Source organism: Hemibagrus wyckioides, linkage group LG18 (genome assembly GCF_019097595.1).
Source record: "Hemibagrus wyckioides isolate EC202008001 linkage group LG18, SWU_Hwy_1.0, whole genome shotgun sequence".
NCBI classification, from domain to species: domain Eukaryota; kingdom Metazoa; phylum Chordata; class Actinopteri; order Siluriformes; family Bagridae; genus Hemibagrus; species Hemibagrus wyckioides.
The window spans coordinates 17,975,001-17,999,256 of NC_080727.1; the positions used below are offsets into that span (position 1 = coordinate 17,975,001).

At 41.7% G+C, this 24,256-nt stretch overlaps 1 protein-coding gene across 2 annotated transcripts; it reads right to left on the minus strand.

Annotated features, from left to right (window-relative positions):
• Positions 1-4,569: 4,569 nt before the first annotated feature.
• fgfr4 (fibroblast growth factor receptor 4) lies at positions 4,570-15,538 on the minus strand. Of its 2 annotated transcripts, none has more exons than XM_058415797.1 (21): positions 14,825-15,538; positions 13,519-13,698; positions 11,721-11,902; positions 11,501-11,639; positions 11,354-11,407; positions 10,851-11,111; positions 10,665-10,754; positions 10,420-10,586; positions 10,189-10,312; positions 9,418-9,608; positions 9,186-9,324; positions 8,903-9,096; positions 8,661-8,806; positions 8,455-8,576; positions 8,260-8,370; positions 7,928-8,118; positions 7,291-7,413; positions 6,990-7,060; positions 6,630-6,767; positions 6,425-6,530; positions 4,570-6,332 (listed from the first exon to the last, which is right to left on the minus strand). In XM_058415797.1, the coding sequence occupies exons 2-21, from the start codon at positions 13,607-13,609 to the stop codon at positions 6,156-6,158; spliced, it is 2,817 nt and encodes a 938-aa protein (XP_058271780.1). In that variant the 5' UTR covers positions 13,610-13,698; positions 14,825-15,538; the 3' UTR covers positions 4,570-6,155. The 2 variants fall into 2 exon arrangements, with proteins under 2 accessions (XP_058271780.1, XP_058271779.1); XM_058415796.1 differs by having other exon boundaries at positions 10,851-11,114; positions 14,825-15,537.
• Between the last annotated feature and the right edge of the window lie 8,718 nt (positions 15,539-24,256).

Genomic DNA, 24,256 nt, shown 5'->3' on the forward strand with positions numbered 1-24,256 from the left:
CAAGAATTACGTGAAAACAATCAGAAACTTTTTAGGGCATCTGAATCTGAAGGCACACAGTTTCAAACTGCAGGTGTGGCTTTGTTCAGAATGAACCAATCATTCAATTTCATGTTCAGAAGTAATTATCATCCAGCTGTCATCGATGAAATGATTCAGATGATCCCCAAACAGCTGGTTTCCTGTTTTCGTGGTACACCTTTATGTACAAAGCATGCACGGTATCTCACGTGTTCAAAGGTATTGATCAATTTCCAAAACATTAGCTGCACCACAGAAAGGTGGTAAAGTGCATCAGTAACGAACAGAGAAAATGGAGCGCATCATCGTGAACAGGATGTCCCTTCAAAATTTCCGAAAGGACAGAAACTTACTAAGGAGGCTGCAAAGAGGCCTACGGTAACATTAAAGAAGCTGCAGGAACATCTGATGAGTACTGATTGCTCTCTGCATTTGATAACAATTTCATATTCTTGACATGTCTGGCTGATGGGGTAAAAAAAAAAAAAACTCATCCAAAATCATCCAAACCAATTCTAAAATGTATAATAATTCCATCATTCCAAAAGGTATGTGTGGAGCAAATAAAACAACACCAACCCCTTAGTGCAGCATGGTGGTGGTAGCATCATGCTTTAGAGCTGCTGTTTTTCATGCAGAACTGATGGATGGAATCATGAACATAAATACCAGTCAAATTTTATTGCAAAATCGTCAGGTTTCTGCTAATAAGCTGAAGATGGAAAGCGATCTCACCTTTCAGGACGAAGATGACCAAGAAAGGAACGGCTTAAACAAAATAAAATTAATGTTTTTGAGCCAAAGTCCAGACCTGGGTCGAAGTAAAAATGTCTTGGGTGAACTGAGACGGGCTGATGTCCTTACAGGTTGATGGATCTAGAATGTTTTTGGGAGAAAGAGTGGGAAAATATCACCATGTCAAGATCAAGACACTTGATCTCACCTAAATAGACTGAAGGGTGAGATCAAATCAAAAGGTGCTTCAATAAAGTGTAACATTTTTCAGCTGGATTAGAGATGAGAAATTTGTATACGCTCACACTGAGGAAAGAAAAAGATCTGACATAATTTATCTTGATTTCATTTTGTTTTTATGTCACAAAAACCCTGCCATTTAAACAGATTTGTGTAGACTTTCTATCCCCATTGCCTAAATATATTTGCCCTAAAGATCTGCACCTGGTCAAAATAGTCTGTAAAGGAAGTTGTATATTTTCAGCTGTTTTAGAGGAACTCTTGCCTGCATGACATTTGTTGTTTGTTTTGTCTTAACGCCTGTGTTAAATGGTGTTTAGGGGTGAAGTGTGCCTGCGTCCCTCCCCCTTTGAGGTCGTATTGCTCAGATGTCTTTCTGATTATCTCTTGCTAACAGCTTAGCTGCTTCAGGCCCAATATTGTGCATGATCTCGGTCAGCAGCTTTCACAGTCACGGTCCATCGTTAGGAGATTCGGTCTAGAGGCTGGCTCCTCAATGGTCAAATGAAAGCAACCATTTTCATGGTTTCAAGTTTGGCTTGGATCTTGTCACCGTTCCCCATGCACGCACGACCGCTTCACTTGTTCGGGGTTGCAAGCGAGATCATATCGTGCAGTCGACATTTTTTCGCATGCGTATTATTCACCCCTTCTCGTCGCCACATTGAAGAAAACCAGTACAGTTTGTTGCGGCTGGATGTATCAGAGGCGCCAGACCACGTCATGCTGTGGGAACACTGATAACTGGGGCGGCTGGGAAATCGTAGCAGGCCGTGAAGGGCCCCAGATTCCGGACTCGTACCCTTCTTCCTCCGCCTGAAATCCAAGCCAAATCAATTATGCTTCCAAATTACGGAACAATAAATAACCTCCCAGAGAACCACAGAGTTAAAAGGGTCTGCTGATGACAAAGATACCCATGCCACCAAAATCCCTGGCAATATACACTCATCTCTACTGCCCCACCACCTCGGTCTCTTAGTTTTCCCTGTCAGGGTGGATGATTCCTCTTCCTGATTCCCTGCTCTCTGGTTTCAGTGTGTTCTATTGTCCGTGACCTTGGGCCTAGCCTTATGATATGTGATCCAGTGTGTAGCAGGCACCCTGCTTCGAGTATGGCAGACCTGGACTGGGAAATATTTATCTCCTGGCTCTCAAATCATCGTGGACTGGGAGGGAAATGCGGACATTCCGTTACAACCCTCTGCTTTTTCATTTACAGATAGTCTTTCCCTCAGGAGTTACAAATCTGTGGACAGCACAAGCTTCCAATATATCTTGTCGGGTTTTTTTCCCCTCTGGAAAATGATGTTCTCTCAATTGTATTGTTAATGAAACTTATTTTTCCCTGTAGCATGACATTCCCGATGATCGGGAATATTTCATGGCTGTTTTGATTAAAAGCATGTGTTCTATGGTTCGGGATTATTCTCAGCTTGGCAGCTGCAAAAGCTCGACATAAAAGAGTCAGCGCTCTCAGTTCACACACCTGTGAGTCAAAGTAAAATACTGCCATTTCACTGGGGGTGTTTACCCTTCACACTTCCTGGGTCCACACGCTCCAGGCATTATCTGCAAAGGAACTGTGTGTTGAGAAGTGTTCAAATACTTCCTGCGATCAGCAGATAGCGAGAAAGAGAAAACACACACAGATAAGGCATTGTGCTCTTGTCCGGTGTGGGGCTCGTCCGACGGCTAAGAGGTTGAACATTAACTGAACAGTTCGTGTGAGTTGACTTTCTTAGCACAGGCAGGTGTGAAGTGAAGTGTGTTGTAGTGTCTGGATGCAAATATGTCTGTCTAAAACTAATAAAAAATATGTGGTTTAAGTATGCTGTGAATTCATCTGTGGTGTAGCAAATATAAAGCAAATCTTTTTTTTCAGGCTAGTTTTTCAGATCGTTTTCTATTTCTATATGATGGCGTTTGGGATTATGGTGTATCCCTAACCCTAACTTGCGCTACAAACTTGCGGAAGTAAACACTCTGAACTGAATTTCCCAATGTTCTCTGAGGCCAAGGCAGGAGCAATGTCCTCTTTCGACTTTTTTGCACTAGCAAAATCCGGTGTAATCTGAGCTGCGGAGCATGTTATCAGCTGTGTACACAAGAGCTGCGCATTACATTTCTTCCCACTTTCAGGGCTTTGCAGCAAAACAGGACCGAGATTGATAGTGTGATGGTGTAATCTTAATTGGAACGGAAACGGGAAAAGCGAGCAGCTGATGTAATGTGATGTGATGTCATAATCGGCCCTGGCGAATCGAGCACAGATAAACACACACTGGATCCTTCAGATAACCTCGGTGCTGATAGAGTACCCACTCGAACAGGATATGAATTGCACAAACACAGAAACGTGCAGAATATTAGAAAGGGCTGTTGAGATTTGATTCTTAGGAAGACATGACTGCTTGATGTCGGTACCAGGAGTTTCGGTGAGCTCTGCAAGTTATTACTAAAACCCAAGTGAAAACAATTTACAGCACATGAACCATAGATAGCTAAAATGATTTCCTCTAACCACAGACTTCCTTTACGAGTGCATACAAGATTGATTTTAGTCAGGTGTGCAGTAAGAAAAATCACTGCATCATTTCCCCTACCAACTTCACTTCACTTCTCTATTAACCTTATGCTAATGACCGTACAAGCTCTTCTCTCAGAGGGACAATTTCTGAAGCGGTGCTCGAACAATCTGGGTAGTCTGAGCTTTTAATTTTTTCCCTGTTTAGCTGTGGCTAGAGCTGTTGGCTAAATGAAAATAGCTTGGTGGTCATGCTTCAACCAAGAACCTTACTATCAGCAAGTGGAACAACAAGGACACAATAAACGCTAGATGCCAATCACTTATCAGTGATATATAACTGTTTGCACAGTTAAATGGGTGGGTTACATTTATATTAGGATCGGCCAATCAGATTTGAAGTCTGTGGAATCGTTTATTTTCCTTGAATATTGAAGAACCAGTCCTTCCTGCTGACCAATAAAAAGGCTTAATGTATGTTGTTGTTGATCTAATTTTGGTCAGTCAAGGTCTGGTATGTTTTGACCCCTAATTATATGTCTCTTTATAGGTTTATATTAAAGTTTACATTTTCTCCGGGCTCTCTCACAACTCTTTAGTCCTTGGGGAGATCTGGTCAATCCAGAGCATGGAATTTCTGCACATGTTCTCCTTGCCTCTGTGTTGGTTTTCTCTGGGTTCTCGAGTTTCCTTAACCGTTTTTTTTAAAACACATTATGCTCACTGGGTTAGTAACACAAGCCTACTAATTTTTTTAGTACACTAGTTAATTTGCTGGCACATATAAAGCTGTATTTAAGTAAGCTAGATATCTTTTCATGATAGCTGTGTCTGGTTTTGAATGTACATAACAGATATGAAAACACTCTAGGTTAAGTGGTGTTGATAAGTGTGTGTTTTAGTGATAAGACCCAAGGTAAGATTTATTTGTACATGCATCATGTGTACGTGTACTATTGTTAGAAATGCTTAATAATAGTCCAAAAAAAAAAAACACCTAAGGCTAGCTTTGTAGCATGTTAAAAAAAAAACATTATGCAAGCAAGTGCAAGTAGTTTAAATTATCCTTTATTTAATATAAAACAACACAATAAACAAATAAATTAGATATTTCTAAAATAATTCTCTCAAGGAAAAAAAATGCATAAGAACATTGTTGATTGCTATAAATTTTATATGGAGTACATAAATGGAATGTCATGCAGTTCATTATTTACTTCCTGCTTTCTTCACCCTACAGAATTCTGTTTTATTCTTATTAAGGCCACATGAAGGGACTAGGTGAGCTTTTTTAGATCAAGCCACCCTATTAAGGTGGTGAATTTGATCCCCGATCGTAACTCATATAAGATAATGACATTTTTCACCCCTGCATTTAAAAGAAGAGAAGGAGGACTGGCTGGTCGACTCATTCTAATGCGCACGCAGAAGGCCGAATGTTCCCCAAGGGATTCGGAGGAGCATCGCTGACTGGGCATTAAAAGCAATGAGTAAATTAACTTGAGAAAGCTGCCTTATCTGCGTGCGGGTGAGGCCTTGCATTCCCTGAAGAACACTGCAGAGTTTGCTCAGAAAGGGCACCATTAGCATTTGTATATTAAAAAGATAGTGGAGGAGAAAGATGGGCAGCTGGATCCATTACCATAATAAGGGGCCACCTCATTTGCACGCAGGCTCAGACATCCCCCCAATCACCCTGTCCTATGGTCACACCCATTACAGCTGCATGGGCCTATTGTCCAACTTGGCCTGCGCTTGGACCCTGCAAACAAACTGTGCTAGGTAAAAGGTTACAGCCAAACAATGGAAGATTCTCCCATTTTAAATCAATCAACCTCAAGGGTGGTTTTCACATTCAATCCAGTCCTTTTCTCTCTGTACAGTATAGTGACACCGGAACGAGGCTTGGCTTTTGTTATGGCAGCGAGCTTTTCAAGCTGTGCTCACAAATGCTCTACGTACAAACTCGACTGCACCATACCGATCTGCTTTAATGAGCTGTACTGGAATTATGTCAAAATTCTTCACCCAGCACCTTGACTTCATATGCTTTAGAATAATTTATAAAAGGTAATTGTCTTATTCAATGATATGTATATAAAATATTTTAAGATATTCACAGGAAATCAAAATTCAGGCACGTTGCTGCCACAGCAGCAATTTCACCTATGCGAGATCCTGAGATTTAAGACAACTCTTTAAATAGAACAAAAATGTAGAATAATCTTTATATAGAGAGAATTTTATATTTAACAATGCTATCAACTTTTATATCAAAATAAATGTTCTCTTTTTTTAAACAAAACAAAAATCTGGTTGTTTCAGCACACTCCAGCTTCTATGCTGCTCAGATACTTGGGACTTTATACATAATAAGCAGCATTCATTCATTACAAAGGAAACCGAGACTGAATAGCTTCTTTACCAGGCAGTCCAGTTACTGTATTAGAAACCTGATTATTTGAGGCAGCCATTTTTGTCACCAGGTTTTGTAGTGCCAAGCATTTTGATAATGTTCTTTGCGCAGAGCAATCGAAGGCCAAAGTCTGCTCCTCATGTGACTGCTTCGTACCGGCCGAGTGTCTTATATGCAAACTTTGATATCCACAAACTGGAGTCCTAGACGAGCGGTTTATCGTAGTGTCGTCTTCATGTCTAGTCGAGAACGCACGTCGTGATAACCAAGCAGGCATGGATCGGTGGACAAGGCATCGTGGGTAAACACTGAATCATTGTCTGAAGAGCAAGAGCTGGAAGTGTCCTCACAAGATGGGGAGTACTGTTCAAAAGGGGTCGACAGGTCGAGGTACTGCAAAAGAATATAAGAATCGTTTAGACCGTTGACTTAACAGTACGTTTTTAGGAAATGGCACACGTCAAAAAAATCATCAAGGGATTTACCTCGTCTGAAATAGACAGCAACACTCTGTCCAGCTCTTCCACCAACTGTTTGAAGGTTGGCCTCTGTGTAGGAACTGCATGCCAGCATTCTCTCATCTTCATGTATCTGGAAAAAGTCAACATCGGAATAATTAACCACTCAATTTTCACATTATATGCTTGTCAAAAAGTAGCCTCTCTAGACAAGCATGATAGTGGCACTTACAGTTCATGTGTGCAGTTGGAGGGTTTGTCCATGCGATGACCTTCTTTCAACAGCTTGAAAAGCTCCTCTACTGGGATTCCAGGGTACGGCGAGCCTCCCAATGTGAAAATCTCCCACATCAGGACTCCAAAAGACCAACTGTAGAGGCAGAAAATAAGTCAGTATAAGATTTAAAAGGTAAAAGCTAAAGCTTTACTCTGTTCTGGTGGAACACATTTACATAAGACAAATCAGAATTAAACTAGGGTGCTTTCCAGAAGCTTCTACAACAATCCAAGTCAGTTAAAGAACTGGTATTCCCAACACTGGGAATTGCTACTCAGCCAAACTGGTTAGCATAGCTGCAAAGATTAGACTTACACATCGCTCTGGTGCGTGTAAACTCTGTCAAACAAGGCCTCTGGTGCCATCCATTTCACTGGCAGACGTCCCTAAAAGCAGATACAAGACAGTGAGTTTTCCTTTTGAGCCACCAAAAACATGGCTGTCCACCCTTCCCGAATCCTCCCCCAACTACCCAATTATGTTTCATTAATCTGCCTGCCAATCAGCAGCGACACACCAAACATCTGTCTTTAGATTGCAGCGCACATGTCAGATCTTTACATCAGCAAAACGTCAGAATTTCTGGAAAACACCAACGTGAACTTTAGCTGCTTACATTCGTGGTTTTCTTGTAGTAATCAATCTGATGCACTCCTCTGGCCAAACCAAAATCTGCGATCTTCATGACGTTATCCTCTGTGACCAGAACGTTCCTTGCTGCTAGATCTCGGTGAATGCACTGTTGAGGAACAGAAAGGACATGGCTCAGTGATCGCTCTAAAACCTACTCCAAAAACAAGCTTGGCTTTAAATAGATGTGGGCTTCATAGAAAAACACCACCGGACTGTTTGCTCAACTGAACGCATATTATTACGTGTATTTTGGTTTTCATTTTAAATAGAAGCGGCATTTGGGGACCAAAAAAAAGGGGGACGAAAAAGCCCCTGGTTTGCGGCCCTTAATGGAAGGGTTTCAGACAGCTGCATTCTTAGCAGGCCACAAAGACCTAGTAATATGATCTTGTGCACAGACGGATCTGTGTGCCTGCATGCTAACAGATTTATGGCAGTGCTAAAAAGGACAAAGCCCACAGAGACAGGACAGACGCAGCGGTAAACACAGCACACCACCACTCCAGTGAGGAATGCCTGGCATCGTGTGTCAGACAAAGGGACGTGTTGATAAGACACAGGGGTAGGGGTTAGGGGTTACAGGGTAGTCTAGGCGGGTTTTAAAAGGCTAACCAACTCACCCTTTTTGAAGCCAAGTACTCCATTCCTCGTGCCACTTGGTAGGCACAAGAGAGCAGGTCCTTGAACGTGAGCTGCTCTTCTGGAACCTTGGTCACGTCGAAGGTGTAGTCCATTCCGGGAGGACGACGTGCTCGTAAGTACTCGCGCAAACTTCCTTTAGAGGCATACTCAACCAGCACATAGAGTGGACCTACAAAAGTAAAATCCAAGAAGTTTAATGGGAATCAACTAAGCATTCGTCAAATTTGCTTGTTTAGGTTGCAATTAGCATCAAAATTTGTCATCAAATTGTCTTCAAGTAGCCATGAGGTCCTTTTTTGGTTAAACTGACCTTCCTGAGTGCAAACACCAAGAAGGTTTATGATGTTCTTGTGCTTGTCCATGCCTTTCATAAGCTCCATTTCAGAGATAAGGTCAGCCAAGTCTTTGTCAGTTGCATCGTCTGGAACACAATCAAGCAATGTTTAAGTCAGCTCATATAATTATGCATATTATATATGTAATCAGCCATTTTAGGAACACCTACCTTTCAGCATTTTGACTGCCACGGTGGTTACTTGATCTGGATTATCCTTGTTTATCCCATAAGCCTCTGCTCTCACCACCTGACCAAAGCAACCCTCGCCAAGAGGTTTCCCTAAAGTCAAACTAGGTAACAATGCACCATTGTCAGTACATCATCAAAGTTAAATGGCAGGATGATCAAAATGGATTGTGTCAGTTGGCACGTACTTCTCTCTTGGGAACTCCCAGTCAGGATCATAGGGAAGCTCAAACTCCATGACTCCAGCTAACATCGGAGAACAGCTGGAGGAAAGACGCGCCACTCTCATTAGAGAAGCACTGGACTTCCCAGAGGAGTTGGACTCGACGGAGTACTGTGTTTCCAAGATACACAGAATTATTGAAATATATTCAAAATAAATATGCATTACAGAGATGTCATAACGATTTAACACAAGTTACTATCTCACCTGTCTGCGGAGAGGAAATTTGGAAAGTTTCTGCACAGGGAGGGCATCAAAGTGCTCTCGGCTGGGGTGGGTCTGCATTCGGCACAACACCACAATCACGATGGCCATCACCAAGGCTAGGAAGCCTGAGGCATAAATGATGATGTCGGTATACTTGGTCTCCATAAGGTCCATCTCTTTGGCCACATCTTCCTCTGTTAATAAAAATTTGTGGTGTTAATGTCCATAAGAATGATGACACATGAACATGTAAGACATTGCTCATAGATGGTAGTTAACCTACCAGATAGGACAGTGAGCCATGCAGACTGATGTGAGAAGCCAATAGAGTTTCCAGCCAGACATGTATACTCTCCAGCATCCTCCATCGTAACGTTCGTCAGATATAGTACCTCTACCTCAGACATGTTCAAGCTGCCTGTCTGTAAAGAAAAAACAAAAACAGTAAAATTATTGTCTCATGTTAATTTGGTACCACTCGTTAACAAATGTAGCTAGCCAGAAGGTTGCTATACCTTGACAACCTTGACATAGGGTATGCCATCAGGCCCATACCGGCTGCCGTTCATCTCAATGTGCTTCAGCCACTGAATGTGTGGCTGCGCGTCACTGTAGACCTTGCAGTGGAACTGGGCGTCCCCACCGACCACTGCTGTAGTATTTGTTGGTAGACCAGCTTGTAAAATGGGTCTGTGAGGAGAGCGTTCTGAAATGGAAACATTAGAAATTTGCTCAGAAGATGCAAAACAACCATGCAGAAATTTCCCAAACCTCCACTGCACAATCATTTGGTTCGTACATTTAAACATGTTAATTGCAAATATTAATCAGATCAGGGAAAGAGATAAGTGCTGAAGGCATGCACTAATTGGTTCCATTATGGAGCCAAGCCTGTGCACTGGGATGCTTTGAAGTCATTAAGCACCCTCTGCTTGCCCCTTGCCTGACGCCGAACTGTCACAGGTCAGGTAGAAACCTCGTCTGGATGCCCAGCCAACTGTTCATCCAGGAACATAAAACACAAGCTAATGCTAGCCTTCCTACTGTGCCAATAGTTTGCCCTTTTCCAGTATATCCCTAAATGAACCATGTGGTGGACACTTGCCCTGTGGCTATATCCGAGGTGTGATTGGTGCCTGTCTCACTGTGAGACACTGCTGAGCTGTCAGCGCTGCGGCTCCCTAATTTAATTCTTATTACCCCTGACAGGCACAGAGAGAAGGCCAGCTTCAGCTACTCTGCATGGAGCCAGACCACTGTCTACTGTAAGCAGCGAGCTGTCTTACCCAACACATCGAGGAGGTAGCTATGAGTGATGGAGCCGTATTTGTTCTCCACCACACAAGTGTAGTTCCCACGGTCCGAGGGCACCACACTCTCCATGACCAAGCTCCAGTGCTGATGCCGCAACTGTGGACAAAAATTACACAAATACATCATTGTTTCAGTCAAATTATTCCATTTACAAATAGCAATATTCACTGTGTTAAAATGCCTTACTGTCGTCACGATCTTACCTTGATTCCTCCAATCCTGTGCTCTCCTCTGAATTCTCTGCCATTCTTCAGCCAGCGGATTGAGGGCAGTGGGCTTCCTGTAGCCGGACAGCGGAATTTAACTGTGTTTCCTGCTGGGACAGCGTAAAGCTTTTTCTCCATCCTCTGGACGTGGGTCCAGTAAGGGCCTGAAGAAGAATTGGAATCATGAGACCAAATTTTACCAGACATTTACTTTTTTGAGCTTCAGTTAATACAATACTCACCTCTTGAGATGTAGACTTGGTCATTTTCTGTCTCTGTAACAGAATCTTCTTGACCATCATCCTCATCATCATCACCAGATCCCATAGCATCTGCAAGGTTAAGAGGAAACGCAGGTAATTAAACCTTACTATTATTAGCAGGCATTTAAAAAGCAGCATGTTGTTATGTTAGATATCTGAACATGCCTGCTACTGTGATGGTGAAGTTGCGCAGAGGTTCTCTGGAACCACGGATCATACAAACATAGACTCCTGAGTCCTCGTATGTCGCATCTGTAATCTCCATGACTCCTGCTCTTATCTGAATACGAGGGCTATGTTGCACTCGAATATCTCCTTTGAACCAGTGGACAGCTCCAGGGCGGTTTGTGTCACAACGGAGTTTGAGCACATCACCCGGTTCTAGCAGGAGCTGTTCCGATGTCTCCTCACTCTGCTCCTCAGACACTTCTAACAAAAATAACACAAGAATGAAAAAACGTTCCCTGTTTATCCTTTATCCAACTTACAGCTCAGCTCTTGAGTCACAACACTCTCAAGGATCTATTATTACTTAAACATAACACACATTCAGGTAGTTCCATGTTACCACTGTCTTATGTAAAGACCAAAAAGCCCCATATAATGAAAAGTCATGAATGCCCATAAAGTATTTCTACAATTTAAACAATGAAAAAGATCCGTCTTACCTATTGGATTTTCAGCCACAGTCAATTGGTCCATAGATTTAACCGGAAGGATTTCTAGAAAGAAATAGACAAAGCCTTATTTCACACCCTATCATCTAAATAGTGGTATCTTTCCACTGATTATGAAAAATGAATAAAAGGGCACACCTGTTAAGACTTCCACCCACGCTGAATTACTAGTCCATCCAGCAGAGTTTTTCGCCATGCATATATACTCTCCTGCATCTTCCAAGGTGATGTTTACCAAAGGAAGAACGTTGACTTTGGAGATGTTGTCATGAAGAGGCTGCAGGGGAAACACATCTTCAATTACACCCACTCTCTCACAGAAAAAAAAAAAGAGGTGCTCTTTAAATCACTTCCTTACAGTGATGGGCTTAAGAAGCGGTGAACCGTCAGGCCCCAGGCGATCCCTGTCCTTCTTGAACCACTGGAGACGTGTTGTGGCTGGCCGATGGACTTTACATACCAACTTTACCTGACCTCCGACTAAGACAGTGGAGTTCTCAGGAAAGCCTAGCTGGAGGGTTGGCCGGTGTACTCTGGGATCTGAGAGAATGTAAAACAAGAAGCTATTTTAAAGTTGCTAAAGTTTCTAAACAACAAGTGCAGTGTGATTCATTAAAGACTAAACTGCCTTCTGCATTTACTAAGCTAGCAGTTAGTGTCAGACTGCTAACAAGAGACCCTGCTCTAAATCTGTTGTTGGGGGGTGGTGGTGGTAGGGGTGGTGTAGGGGGGGTTGTAAATTGCCTCTGAAGAGACAAAAGTGAGAACCGGCCTATGCTTCACAGTGGAGGTTTGACTTCACAGCAGTGTTCCTGGTGGCCCAGCAGTGAGTGTGATAAGCATTTGTGCAAAGAATCTCTAAACCAGCAATGTCACCTCCAGTGCTGAGGCACAGCATTCTCCCACCAACACACTAATGAACTTCACTGAATGAAACCGGGGCCTGGCCTGAATCTGACCCCAACCGAGGGTATAAATGGTCAGGGAGGAAATAAAAGGCAGGCTAAACAAAACACAAACACGCATTCACAGGCTAAAATAGGTTGAAAGGGTGAACCTGCTAGAATAAATGATGATATTATGGATGTCTATACATCACATAAGGGCCTTGCTGTATACTTAATACACAGAGGAAACATCATCAAAAAATGAATAATAATATAAAATCAACATTGATCATGGTAAGATTTTTGACAACAGCGATATAATAGAAATCCCAAGATAAGATAAAATTACCTTCTTATATCTTTCTTATTAGATCTTTTTTTTTTACTTACAACTGGGCCTTCTCTGTCCACTAAAGTATTATAGTTGTCAAATGACTTTAATTTCTTTTGGCAGGCGTTGTTGAGCTGCACCACAGGGTCTATGAACCTTCACTACTCCTCCTCCGCTGGACCCAGGGTTCATAAAAAGACGCTTTTAACAAACACTTTGCTTCTGTTCTTGCCAGGGTCTACACCTGCCCTCTTCATTCTCTCACTAATAACCATGTGGTCCTCAGTAAACCACCCTGACCATCACAATCATACTAACCCCTTGCTCAAGTCTCTTTCCGATACTACTGCCAAAATGTTATGTTATTCCTGAATTAATATTTGCACAGCACTACTATGGTAAGCTCTGCACAAGCCAACACTGCTGCCCCTTAAGTTGCATAGATTACCTCAGACCACAAGTACTCGGAGAACATCATAATAGCACTTGGAGATAATAGAATACCTTTCCAGCAGGTACACAACCAGGGCAGCCCTGTATTTGTGAAAGAGCTCCCCCAGACCTCCCCACAATCCCCTGTCACTGGCACCAGGCCAGACAGATTTACACTTCCGAGCCTCAGGGCTTTGGCAGGATCAAGTAGCCCTGTTTACGGCTCAAAAAAAACCTACACTGGATTCTTTTCCTCTCCAAATGATTTCATCCTACTTCACTTCCTCTGCACTTAAGCTCTTTGAGATCACACTTCTCTGTGCTTAAAAAAAAGCTTTCCATAAATCAAACCAAGCCCTAAATTGTTTCCAGAAATTTCTTATTAAAGGGTCATGTCAACAAAACCCACAATAAGTTATACTTCCAAACATCCCGGATTTACAAACATCCTGGACAAAACAGTACATAAACTAACATACTCTATATCTTCCTGTATTTCTATTTACCTTTCGAGCGGACTGCTTGTGTCGTGATGCTCCTCGATAAAGCAAATTCTGCCAGGCACACGGTAATGAAGAACTTCCAGATGCTCCGCATTTTGACGAGGAAACGTATGTCTTGTGATCGGCTCAAACGCTGACTCCAGGCATTGGCAACCTCTGGTTATCTCTCAGTTGTTGAGAAAACTGAAACACAAACAGGATTGAGATTAAGTGTGTGAGACTGCAAGACTTTTAAACTGGTGTAGCTGCTATCATTAAGACACGAAAAGCCCTCCTGCACCTCTAAAAGCACATTTGTGTATGAATGGCCAGCAGTCCAGTCACACTAGACACATTGTCTACCTGATCACTGCTGGACATTGTGCACCGCTTTCCAGAAACATGAATAATTAGAAGCACAAATGCAGGGCAGTTATAGGCTGTTGTTTGTAAAATGTGCAGTAGTTATTGCACAATGGGCCATTTGTGCAATAACTACTAACCACTAATAGCCCAGATCAGGTAGGTAGAACAAGCTGTTCTGTAAGATAGCTGTAGATTTTACACTCATACATCAACATTTATAGACATTTAGACGTTATTTGGGCTCATTCCAGTCAAATTGCCATTTGTTAATTACACAAAGCTGCAACTACGTTATGATAGTTTCCAATCATGATGAATCAGTTCTGCGTTTCAAACATTCGGTCTGTTCTGAATTAAACCTCATTCATTAAGAATACCGCTAGATTAGACGCTGTCCTCTAATACTGTGCAATTTTTTTACACTCCAAAAAGAGAAGTCTCTCCAATCTGGCAACCCTGACCCAAAGCAGCCTTAGAGTTGTGGCCATGCGCTTCTCCGTGCCCGGCTGGGATTTTCACACCAGGGTGAGAGTCAGTTTAAGATAAATAAACCTATTTACAAGTGTGAAACCACTTGGTAGTCTAAATGAAACTTATCTTAGAATAGGGCGCGCACACACTCTGAGTGGTGAGTTAGCAAGTAAAGGGATGATTAAAAATAAATAAATAAACACAGGACTGGTGACATCTCCAACCGAGCTCCGTTTGGGACAAACCCTGACCCTCGTATTGTTTTTGTTTTATTCTCTCACATCAATTTCTCCTGGAGTATTTTTTGACCACGCGCTGCGTGTGATACTAGATTTTACGCAATGTAACCGGATACCCGTTTTGTTTACGCACAATATAAAGAGCATAATAACATACAATTACAGATCCAGCAACAATGTAAGAGCAGTAAACAAATCCCAGAAATAAATTCAGCTGCGTGAGGTCATTCAAAGTTCTTCCAGCTTCCACTTACCTTTTTTCCGTGCCCTTTGCCCGGTCCTTTGAAAACAGTTCGTTAAGACACCAGTCTCGTCTAGATCCTTTCTACTGCTTTTATAGCTTCAGAGATTTGATTTTGCCTTATCAAGTTCTTTCTCCGTAGAAATCCTCTCATACTACGAACTGGGGAACTTTAACAAGCGAGTTCCTTTTTAGAAATCCATTACAAATAAAACCATGGTTCTCCGTGCGCCGAGCTCCTGCGTGAAAGGCGCTTCCTCGCTTAGTAATAATGCCCAAAGTCCAGTTGTCCTTGCTTCTCCTGCTGGGATTTTTCTCGCCAAATCCTACAAGAAAACGCACAATTTCGCTTCACACTTCACTACGAGTTCCCTCCTGGGGTAAATCAAGGAAAACACGCACACGCAATCCGCGTCCTGCTCTGTTCAGGTCTCACAATGGGACAGCGTCTATCGGTGGTATCATCGTTGACTCTCCTTTCTGACCGAGACGCTCTGAGACGCGCTTTCCGATTTCTTTTTATTGCGCACCGCAACGAAAAGAGAGAAAATTCCGTTCCGTGCTGCGTTCAGGTGCGGATTAACGGTGCAGACCGTGTGGCTACTCAAGAGATGTGAGGAGAGGAGAGGAAAGGAAATAAGAGAAGAGCAAAGGATAAGAGAGCGGCGTTTCTCTAGCTGCCAGGGGGGAACACTGTTCTTCTGAGTGCATTGCAGGATCCCTACAATGGACTAAAAAACGAGGGAGGAGGACGGGGGAGGAGGAGGAGGAGGGAGAGTCCAAAAAAAAAAAAAGCCACAATCACCACTCCACTCCATCCACCCCCTCGTGTGGACTCGTCTTTAAAACTGTAGATCCCTAGAAGCTGAGAAGATGATATATTTCAGGGTACTCAACCCTCCGAAGTAGGTTTTTCAGTTGGAGAAGATAAAATGCACAATTAGTGAAATATTAAAACATACACACATACAAACACACGCGCACGCACACAAGAGCAGCCTAGTCGAAATTCATTAATATAACGTCTAACCATAACTTTTTGCACATATATCATGTGCAGAAAGTTCTTCTTACGCGCCATACTAATGAAATGAGCCTGAACAAACAGTTTACACAACATTAGCCGTCGTCTATGGCACACGATTAGGATTTGTGGCGTGCTAAATTAGCAGGGGGCATAAATAAAGCATAAAGTGCCTTTTGAAGCGCGCGCGCTCGTGTACTGTATTCAATAGCCGTGAATGGCTCCTTCCCGTAATTACATCATTGCCGTATAGCGCGCGCTGCCCAATAATCCTTTTAGGTCGGGAGGCGTCACATTGGCCCCTAATTGATTTATTAGTGGAGTTCCAAACGTTCCCAGTCTTTCTTGACACTTTGTGTAGCTGCGTGAATGCTAGATTAGGTTCAACAACACAAGCTGAATACACAAGTGCAAAGAGGGAATATTTCTGCAATTTCTTAGAATTAAAAATAAATAAATAAATAATACAGACTTAAAGAATTAGGAGAATGTATATTATCAGTTGAGCCCTGAATAGAGAATTGCTATTTATCTATTCATTTTAGTCTTCTAGAAAGCTCATTTCGCACAGGTTTAATTGTATGTAGTTTGTAACCTGAGGTCCATAAAGCACATCAAGAGGGTGTTTTTATTTTAATGAATCATTTTTTAATTTTTTTTAAATTAATTAAATAATCACAATCCACCTATTTCATTCATCCAGTCTTCTTCAATAACTACTTTATCACAAATATCACTTACTGGCACTTTAGTGTAGCCTTCATGTGTTTGATGAAACCCACACAGGCTGAACATGAGAGACTCCCGAGGTCACAGTCAAACCCAGGACCCTGGAGCTGTGTGGCAGCAACACTATCTGTTATCAGTTATATTATCATACTTATTATTGAGTTCTTGTATTTACTATCCTTTTTGGATTGAACCCAAGCCTCAAAACCAAGTAGGTCAATAAATAATGTCAAACCTTTCCGGGGACAAAAATCTCTAGTGCATTGCCAAAGCTGTAACATACAGCCAGTTTTTTCATGAGTATATGAATTAATAATAAGGCTAATGTTTAAACAGTTTTTTTAAAAACTTGTTAACTACTGATGAACAGTAGTTCAGTCCAACAACCCTGGTTCAGTCCTGAGCTCAGGTTAGTGTATGTGCATGTTCTCCTTGTATGTGTATAGGATGGTGGGTTCTTGTGGATTGGCTAATATGAATTTCTCCTAGTGTGCATGTGTGTGTAAATGGGTCCTGTGCCATTCCAGGGTGTATTCCTGAATTAATCCCAGTGTTCTTTGGACAGGCTCCAGATCCACTGATGAGGATTAAGCGCTTACCAAAATTGAGTTAGAAGAGTTTGAGAACCCTTGACACAGTCTATGTCATCAATATATCATTACATTGCATGTGTTCTCATTCTTCATACGTTCATTCCTTAATTGTTTCCTCAGTAGCATTCACACTCTGCTTGGTGGTGCGTGCATGGCTTGATTTGTGTGCAGATTTTGCTCCAAGCTCTGCGGTTCCCAGCTTCCACATGCAGGTGTGGTGATAAATTGAAGCCCAGGGGCCTGAAAAGAGTGGGGTTAAGAGTCCCCAAGAGACATATCGGAGAGGGGGATTGTGTTTGAAATAAACAGATTCTCTCATTCCTCACTCAGCTATGCAGTGCATGTGCTTCCCGCTGTCCACTTCACCAATTCCATCAGGGGCCCCACATTACTGCAAGTAGATTATTTTTTCACTCAAGCCGTCAGTCACCAGTCATGTGACCAGCCCCCAGCACATATACACACAGGTCAGACGAAATACATATAATGAAGGCACAAGGTTGGGGATAAACGTTACAAAGCACTTTATTTTTAAAGCCAGTCTGACAAATAACCAGATTTCAAGGTCCTAGGTGAATCGTGATCTCAGGTTTCTCTTATTCTCTAAGCAAGGGCTTTCTCCAGGTTCTCTGGTTTCCTTCCACCTCTCAAAATCATGTCAATAGGCAACTGGTTTTGGTGATTATAAGTCGCTCTAACTTAACTGGGATTAAATGTGTGTGGATTTGCATGTACTGTACATTGTTCCGGAATCCCATCCCACCTCACATGCATTGTTCCTGGGACAGCCTCTGGATCCAGAGTGACCCTGACCAGGATAAAGAGTTTACTAAGAATGGATGGAAGTGGAAAGAAGAATCTTTAAAAGTGTTAGTCAGCATTGCAGTCAAATCATTTTACTTGTCACATGTCTTCAAAACACCTTTGAGTAGACATCTTGGTCCCTGGAACAAGGTCCTGTCAGTCCAGTCCAGCTATATATATTAATTTAATTGTATACTACAGAAAATGTATGTTTTCACAAATACTATTTGGACAGAAATTGGTGCCAGAGTGCAGGATCAGCCATGGTATGAAACCTTGAACCTTGAATCTTCTGCTCAGAACCTAAACCTTGGACTGGTCTGTTCAGTCTCTGATAGACATCATTGGCCATCTTGCCCTCGCTCTGTAGAATAAAATAAAGATAAAGGAACATTTTCAGCCAGATTGTGTCATTCGAGTCACCATGGCTTCTGTACCATCCCTCCCCCTCCATCATCTCTCCATCTTTATATATCCTTCTATACCAATACACTCCTTTCCAACCCTCTCTCTCTCTCTCTCTCTCTCTCTCTGGTCCTCTTTGGCGTCCTTGAAAACCGCTGACATTCCGCTTGACAATGGTAGATTTTCTCCCCGCAGTTGCCCTCAGCTTCAGTCTCCGGGGCCTAGCATTAAAGCACACTGGAGCAACAATCAGCCCTCCCAAATCCCACTGCCTGGCCTTTGTTGCAGCCTACTGAATGCGAATGCCCCATTAAAGCCTATTATCTGAAGCTTCTCTGTTGCCCTGCAGATCCCCTCCTAACCGCCCCTCTGAAAAGAACTCTCTCTCCAAAGCTTTGGTTGGCCCAGCTAATCAGGTACAAACATTAGTGTACACATATTATTTTCCTGTTAAACTTAAAGTATACAGAGAACATGGAATAAACAGAAAGGACAGAAGAGGGAGTTTATGCACCCGAGTCCACGGAGCTAGACAACTTAACTCGCATCGCTCTGCATATTTAGAGCCACACTAGTGATTTAGTGAGGCAATAGCCTTGTTACACAACGACAATTTTCATCCTGCTGCTTTCCAAGAGGACAGTTTTATTATCATCCGGGTCAGATTTTTTACTGCATGCTTAGCTCAAGTCAAAGTACACAAATAAATGAGGAGAAAATGGAAGTTGTAAAAGTAGATAAGGCCCTGAGTCATGGGGACAAACTTACAGCCAATACAGCAACATGCTGGGATAAACAACAGAGCCTTTGGCTGTTTACGATTTCATATAATCAGCTACGTGAGGGATTTGCCAGTTAAGAAAATAGTATTATAGTTGTTCAGTACTAGCTTTCCCCACCAATTAATCTCAGTAAGTTTAACCTTCAGCTAAAAACACTCAGTAGTTGCAGGTATTGACTTGATTGCAGGTACTAGGGTTTATGTAACAGTTTTAGAATATTTTCGAAATTTGAGATGAGATCTTTTTATATTTTAGATATTTGTAATTTTATGAGTGACCAAAAGTTGCTATTTAAAACATATAAGCCTATATTCCTTGCTAGATGTTGTGCAGTCATGGTGTAGCATGCTCATGGGGCCATAAAAATCCATAGATTTAGTATTGTTCTAGTGGTCAAAATGGGAATTGCATCAGCTGCCCAGAGGGGCAGGTATCACACTGCTCCATGCCCCATGCTCCATTTTTAGTAGATTGACAGGTTTGGCAGGGTTAAATTTTGTTATACCAAATTGGCCTATTCATCTTGTTTCATACCAATTAAAAAATTAGAATCTGAACAAAGCCTAAAAATTTCTGTAAACAAATCCAAAGTGTGAGTGCAGACAAAGTGTGTTTCTAAAAGAGAAATAACAAATAAAGCCTATTTGGGAAAGTAGGTGTGACACCCTGTGGGCGGAGCTTCCATCATATTTCCAGGTTGAGTGCTTCTCTTTGTCATTAGGAACAATTCATTTCTAATTAAAGTACCACAGCATCACCTGAGGTAACGACAAAATACAGACTAGGTTTTATTTCCCGGGCAGTACTTACGCCGACCTAATTGAGGCGGAGCTTGCTTTACTGAATGTCACTGATTGGTCAAAAAAAAACCTTTATGTGTCTAAGATTAAAGTTGTGTTTATCTAAAAAGTGATTGCTAAAGCAGTGCCAGAAATGATGATGATATTTATATTGTATCTGTTTCTAATTGTGAAAAAAGCATTTTTTAAAGCTCCACTCTTTTCTGGTTGAACCGAATTAAACACCTGGCCGACTGAAGATGTGCGTGTTTCTCCAAAGTAATCGAATTCTATTTGAAAGCAATCAAAATTAGCTGTGCTTCATCGCCCTCTGAAGCCTGCATACTTCTCCCAAAGGAAAGTTTTTTTGTGGAATGGCAACAATTCAATAGCAACATTCTCCCTTTCCCCCTCCTCCCCTTTCATCTGATTACATTAACTGATATGTTGGATAGCCTCTGGCACCTTTGGCTCTCCTTTGAAAGCATTCAAAAGTATTGATACTTTCATGCTTATGCTAATTGGCCTAGCTTGCCCTGCGATATGGAGACAGTAGTGTGAATAATTAGCCAGGGTGAGCAGGCAGTGAGTGTCCTGGGTTCAGAGCGTGTGAATGCGAGGTGGAGCTGGTCGCTCATTAACTGAAACACTCAGTCCTGGCCTATTGTCTCTTGTTTGTGTTAATTATTACCTGGCCTGGGTTTGACAATAGTAGTGATGGAAAGACCTACTTTGTCATGCAAGTTGCCCTCTGCTGCCAAAACACAGACCAAGAAAGTCCCACACCCAGCTGTTTTTACAGAGATGGATATCGCATCAGCCACTGTTTTCTCTGGGTTTGTCTCCCTTTCTCTTTCCTCTTTCATTCCACTGCACATCGGAAACGAGGAGCACTCTCTGTGAACTCTGTGCTTTTGATTAATCTGACCCGGTTTGTGAATGATCTCTTAAACCAGGACCATATGTGTGAATCAGTGAATGTGGGATTTTTTAGGAAGCGAAAACAAACAAACAAAAAAATCTACTACCAAACATCTGCAGAATTCATGACTCTTGGGTGCTGCGCTAAAGACACCAAATATTACACTCGTATTAATTTTACATTCTGCAGAAAATAGCAATAATAATACTAAATGAATAACTCTGGATTCATCAGGAGCAAGAATGTAGCATGAGGAATTTAAGCAAAGCGTCCTACCCCCATCTTAATCTACAAGGCTTTTCACTAATCTAGTGTGTGTGTGTGTATGTGTCTCAGGGGGATGGGGAGGATGGTTAATGATTATTCGAAGACTTAGCTCTCTGTGAGAGTGAGTTCGATTAATGCGCCATCTCATTAAGACGCCATGCCATTGTTCCAATGCTTTAGAGTGTCTTTATTAGCATCTCTTCAGTCATAGACATTGAGAGAATGAATAACTGGCTACAGGATGGCACTGGTACTGGCACTGGTGTGGATTTATTTATGTGCTGAATGTACAATGAAGTAAATGATCAATCTGTCGTTAAAGATATAAAGTTTTGATGTGAAGCTCGTATATATCTGCTAAACTCATTTAAAGTTAAAATGGCTACCTGCTCTGTCAACAATATCTGGCATCCGGGTTTGAAGGTTTCCAACTGGCTACATGCTCAAAATACTTCTCAGTACTTTACATAAATATACTAAGAACTTGAAAATGTCCCAAAGCTTCCTAAGTTCAAGAACAACCAAGTTCTAAAGACATGAGGTTAAATTATAGGTTTAAAATTTTTCCTTAAATCCAGACTAATCCAGTGTCTGTCACTAAAAGAGAAATTTTTAGTTCTTTAGATGTCATCTCCATGGACCAGAACCATGTTTGGGAGGTTTGTTAATTGTCACAGATGTTCGCAGAAGCAGGCATCCAGGCAATAACCTCAAAATCACTGTTTATGTTCATAAAGCTAGCTCTGAAGGGATCAAGACACGAAGAAAGGAAGAGGAAAAACAAAGAGTGAATTAGCTGTAACTAGATCTTCGCTCTGAGAGAATCTGCCCTTTTGAGGCTTTCTCTAGTTGAGAGGCTGGAGCCCTTTCCTTTGTGGAGCATTTTTTTAAAAAAAAAAATCAAGATGTTTCTTTATCTAGACTCTGAGATAACACCACAGCCAAGCCTCTGGATGGCTTCCTTATGGATGGCGCACCAGACGAAAATGACACCCTTTCATTTGAATCACCTTTCAGATCCGCCTAATATTAACTCTTGAAGTTACTTAGTAAGAAGGAGAGGGTGAAATCAAATCAACCACTTCTCACATGCTCGTGATCTTCTCCCTTGTTCATTAAGAAGGTGTCTTATGAAGACATTAAGCCTGCAGTTGACAATGTCATACCAGCCTTTGTTTGTGTCGAGGCCTGGCGTTGGGGAGTTCAAAGGGTCGATGGGCCTGGTTTAAATTAAAGGGTCTTCTGGGTTCTTCTCCAGGTTTCCCTGCTGTGAAGTATCTCTAGAGGTTATTCAGGGGGATCAGCTCAAACCCCCTCACCCCCCCCAGCTTATTAGATCAGGCCGCGCCAGAAAGAAGGAGTTGGAGGCTGCATTGTTTGGCCTGATTAAGAGCTTCTCATACTTTCTGAAGGCTAAAGCGGAGAGTTGAGCCTGGCTCTCAGCTCTCAGCCCTCAGCCCTCCCCTTCTCTTTGCTCATGTGATACATTATTGTGGAACACAGTGGAGGGTTTCTTTCTTAAAACCCCCTAAACAATGGGATGCGGTAAGATTAGAGCACCTGAGGTTTAGCGTCACTGTGAAGGTGACGGAGCTCCTCAGAGATCAGTACTGATCTATAGTACAGTCAGGGGTGGAAAACACAAGCATTTGTACTTTGTTGCTATACTTAATTAATAATTTTTCCAGGAGTATTGTTAAAATTGAATGCTCTTGCTTAAGTACAGTTACAAAAAACTTTCTTTTTCCACTTTATTAGATCTTCGAAGCGCTCGTTTCATATCCCGAAGCTCTCATTCAGCCGATATATATCAACTTATTGGCATCCAAACAGATACATCAATCAAGAATCATGCCATTTCCTTATCTGCTGTGACCTTCTCATGCTACGCAGTGAAGTTAGCAATATAGCTATCTGTGTGTCTGAAGACTAATAAGATAATCCACCAGGCTGCAGTTTGGAATTTCAAATCTTCATTGCCTCCTTAAAAGGCATGAAGTTAATTTACAAGCATGTTGAGGTAACTTGCTAGCTAAATTAGCCTGTTTTACTTGCTAATGCCTGGTTAGATTAGCATCAGTTTCAGCAGCAGACTAGGCAGCAAGTCAAATTAACGGTTAAACTAACAGTAAATCTTGGTTCAGCAGTAAATGCTAGCCATGGATATGAGCAACTAAGGCTTTTTCGCTAAGATAAATGTTATATTATGTTATGTATTTTATCTTCTACAAACAGTTATTTTTTTTACTTATTAGCACCTTTAAAGTAGCAACTTTCTGCACTTAAGTACATTTTTGGCAGAAAACCTCCACACTGAAATAAGATTTTGAGACATATACTTCATTTTCTTAATACTGAAGGCCACAGTTACTGCTGCAGTTATTTCTGTTTCAAGCCTTTTTTTGTAACCAGTTATGGTGTATTTCTGGCTTTTGGAATATATTGAGTATTAATCGTGACTTATTGATGATTTATTATAACCAGAAATCCATAAAACACAGAAAAGCAAAGAGTTTGGCTTCTTGTATAATACAGACTTTTATAACAACATTCATAAGACTGTTCAGCTTTTATGTGTCACTGGTGTGCGGTGTGTGTGTGTGTGTGTGTTTGTGTATTCAGGGACACTTAATTCCTCTCTAAATGAAGGTCCATGCACCACTGATCTGGGTGGATGCTGAGCTGGAAACCATCTCTATCTAGAACTATGACAATAATTCCTCTGAGACAACAACAGGAATGGATTTTTCAAAAAAAAGAAAAAAGAAAAAAAAAGAATGATGTGATGAAGGAGAGGAAACCAAGTGAGACAAAGGTTACATAGGTTTAGGATCTCAGCTCGACATGGCAGTGTGAGGAACTGATGGTGTGTATAAGAAAGTTCTTCTTTCTTCTTCTTCTTCTACCTCCTTCAATGATGTAAACCAAGCTTTCAAATTTAGCCAATGAGCAAAAACCTACGAAGCCCATAAACAGTATGATGATTAAAGTTATTACAATGTTTTTTTCAATTTTATTAGACACTCCTACCCCCCCCCCCCGCCCCCAAAAAAAGACCAACAACCAGAACAACACTGAAGGTTTAGTCAGAGTTTCTTTAATAGTCTCTGTTCATTTGCTGTCCCTAGTGATTTGCTGGA

Coding starts and splice junctions, on each gene's coding strand:
- fgfr4 (XM_058415796.1), bottom strand. CDS start 13,609: ATGCGGAGCATCTGGAAGTTCTTCATTACCGTGTGCCTGGCAGAATTT. Junction 7,414..7,927: donor AGTACTTGGCTTCAAAAAGG/GTGAGTTGGTTA, acceptor GTTCCTCAACAG/TGCATTCACCGAGATCTAGC. Junction 6,333..6,424: donor TGCTGTCTATTTCAGACGAG/GTAAATCCCTTG, acceptor ATTCTTTTGCAG/TACCTCGACCTGTCGACCCC.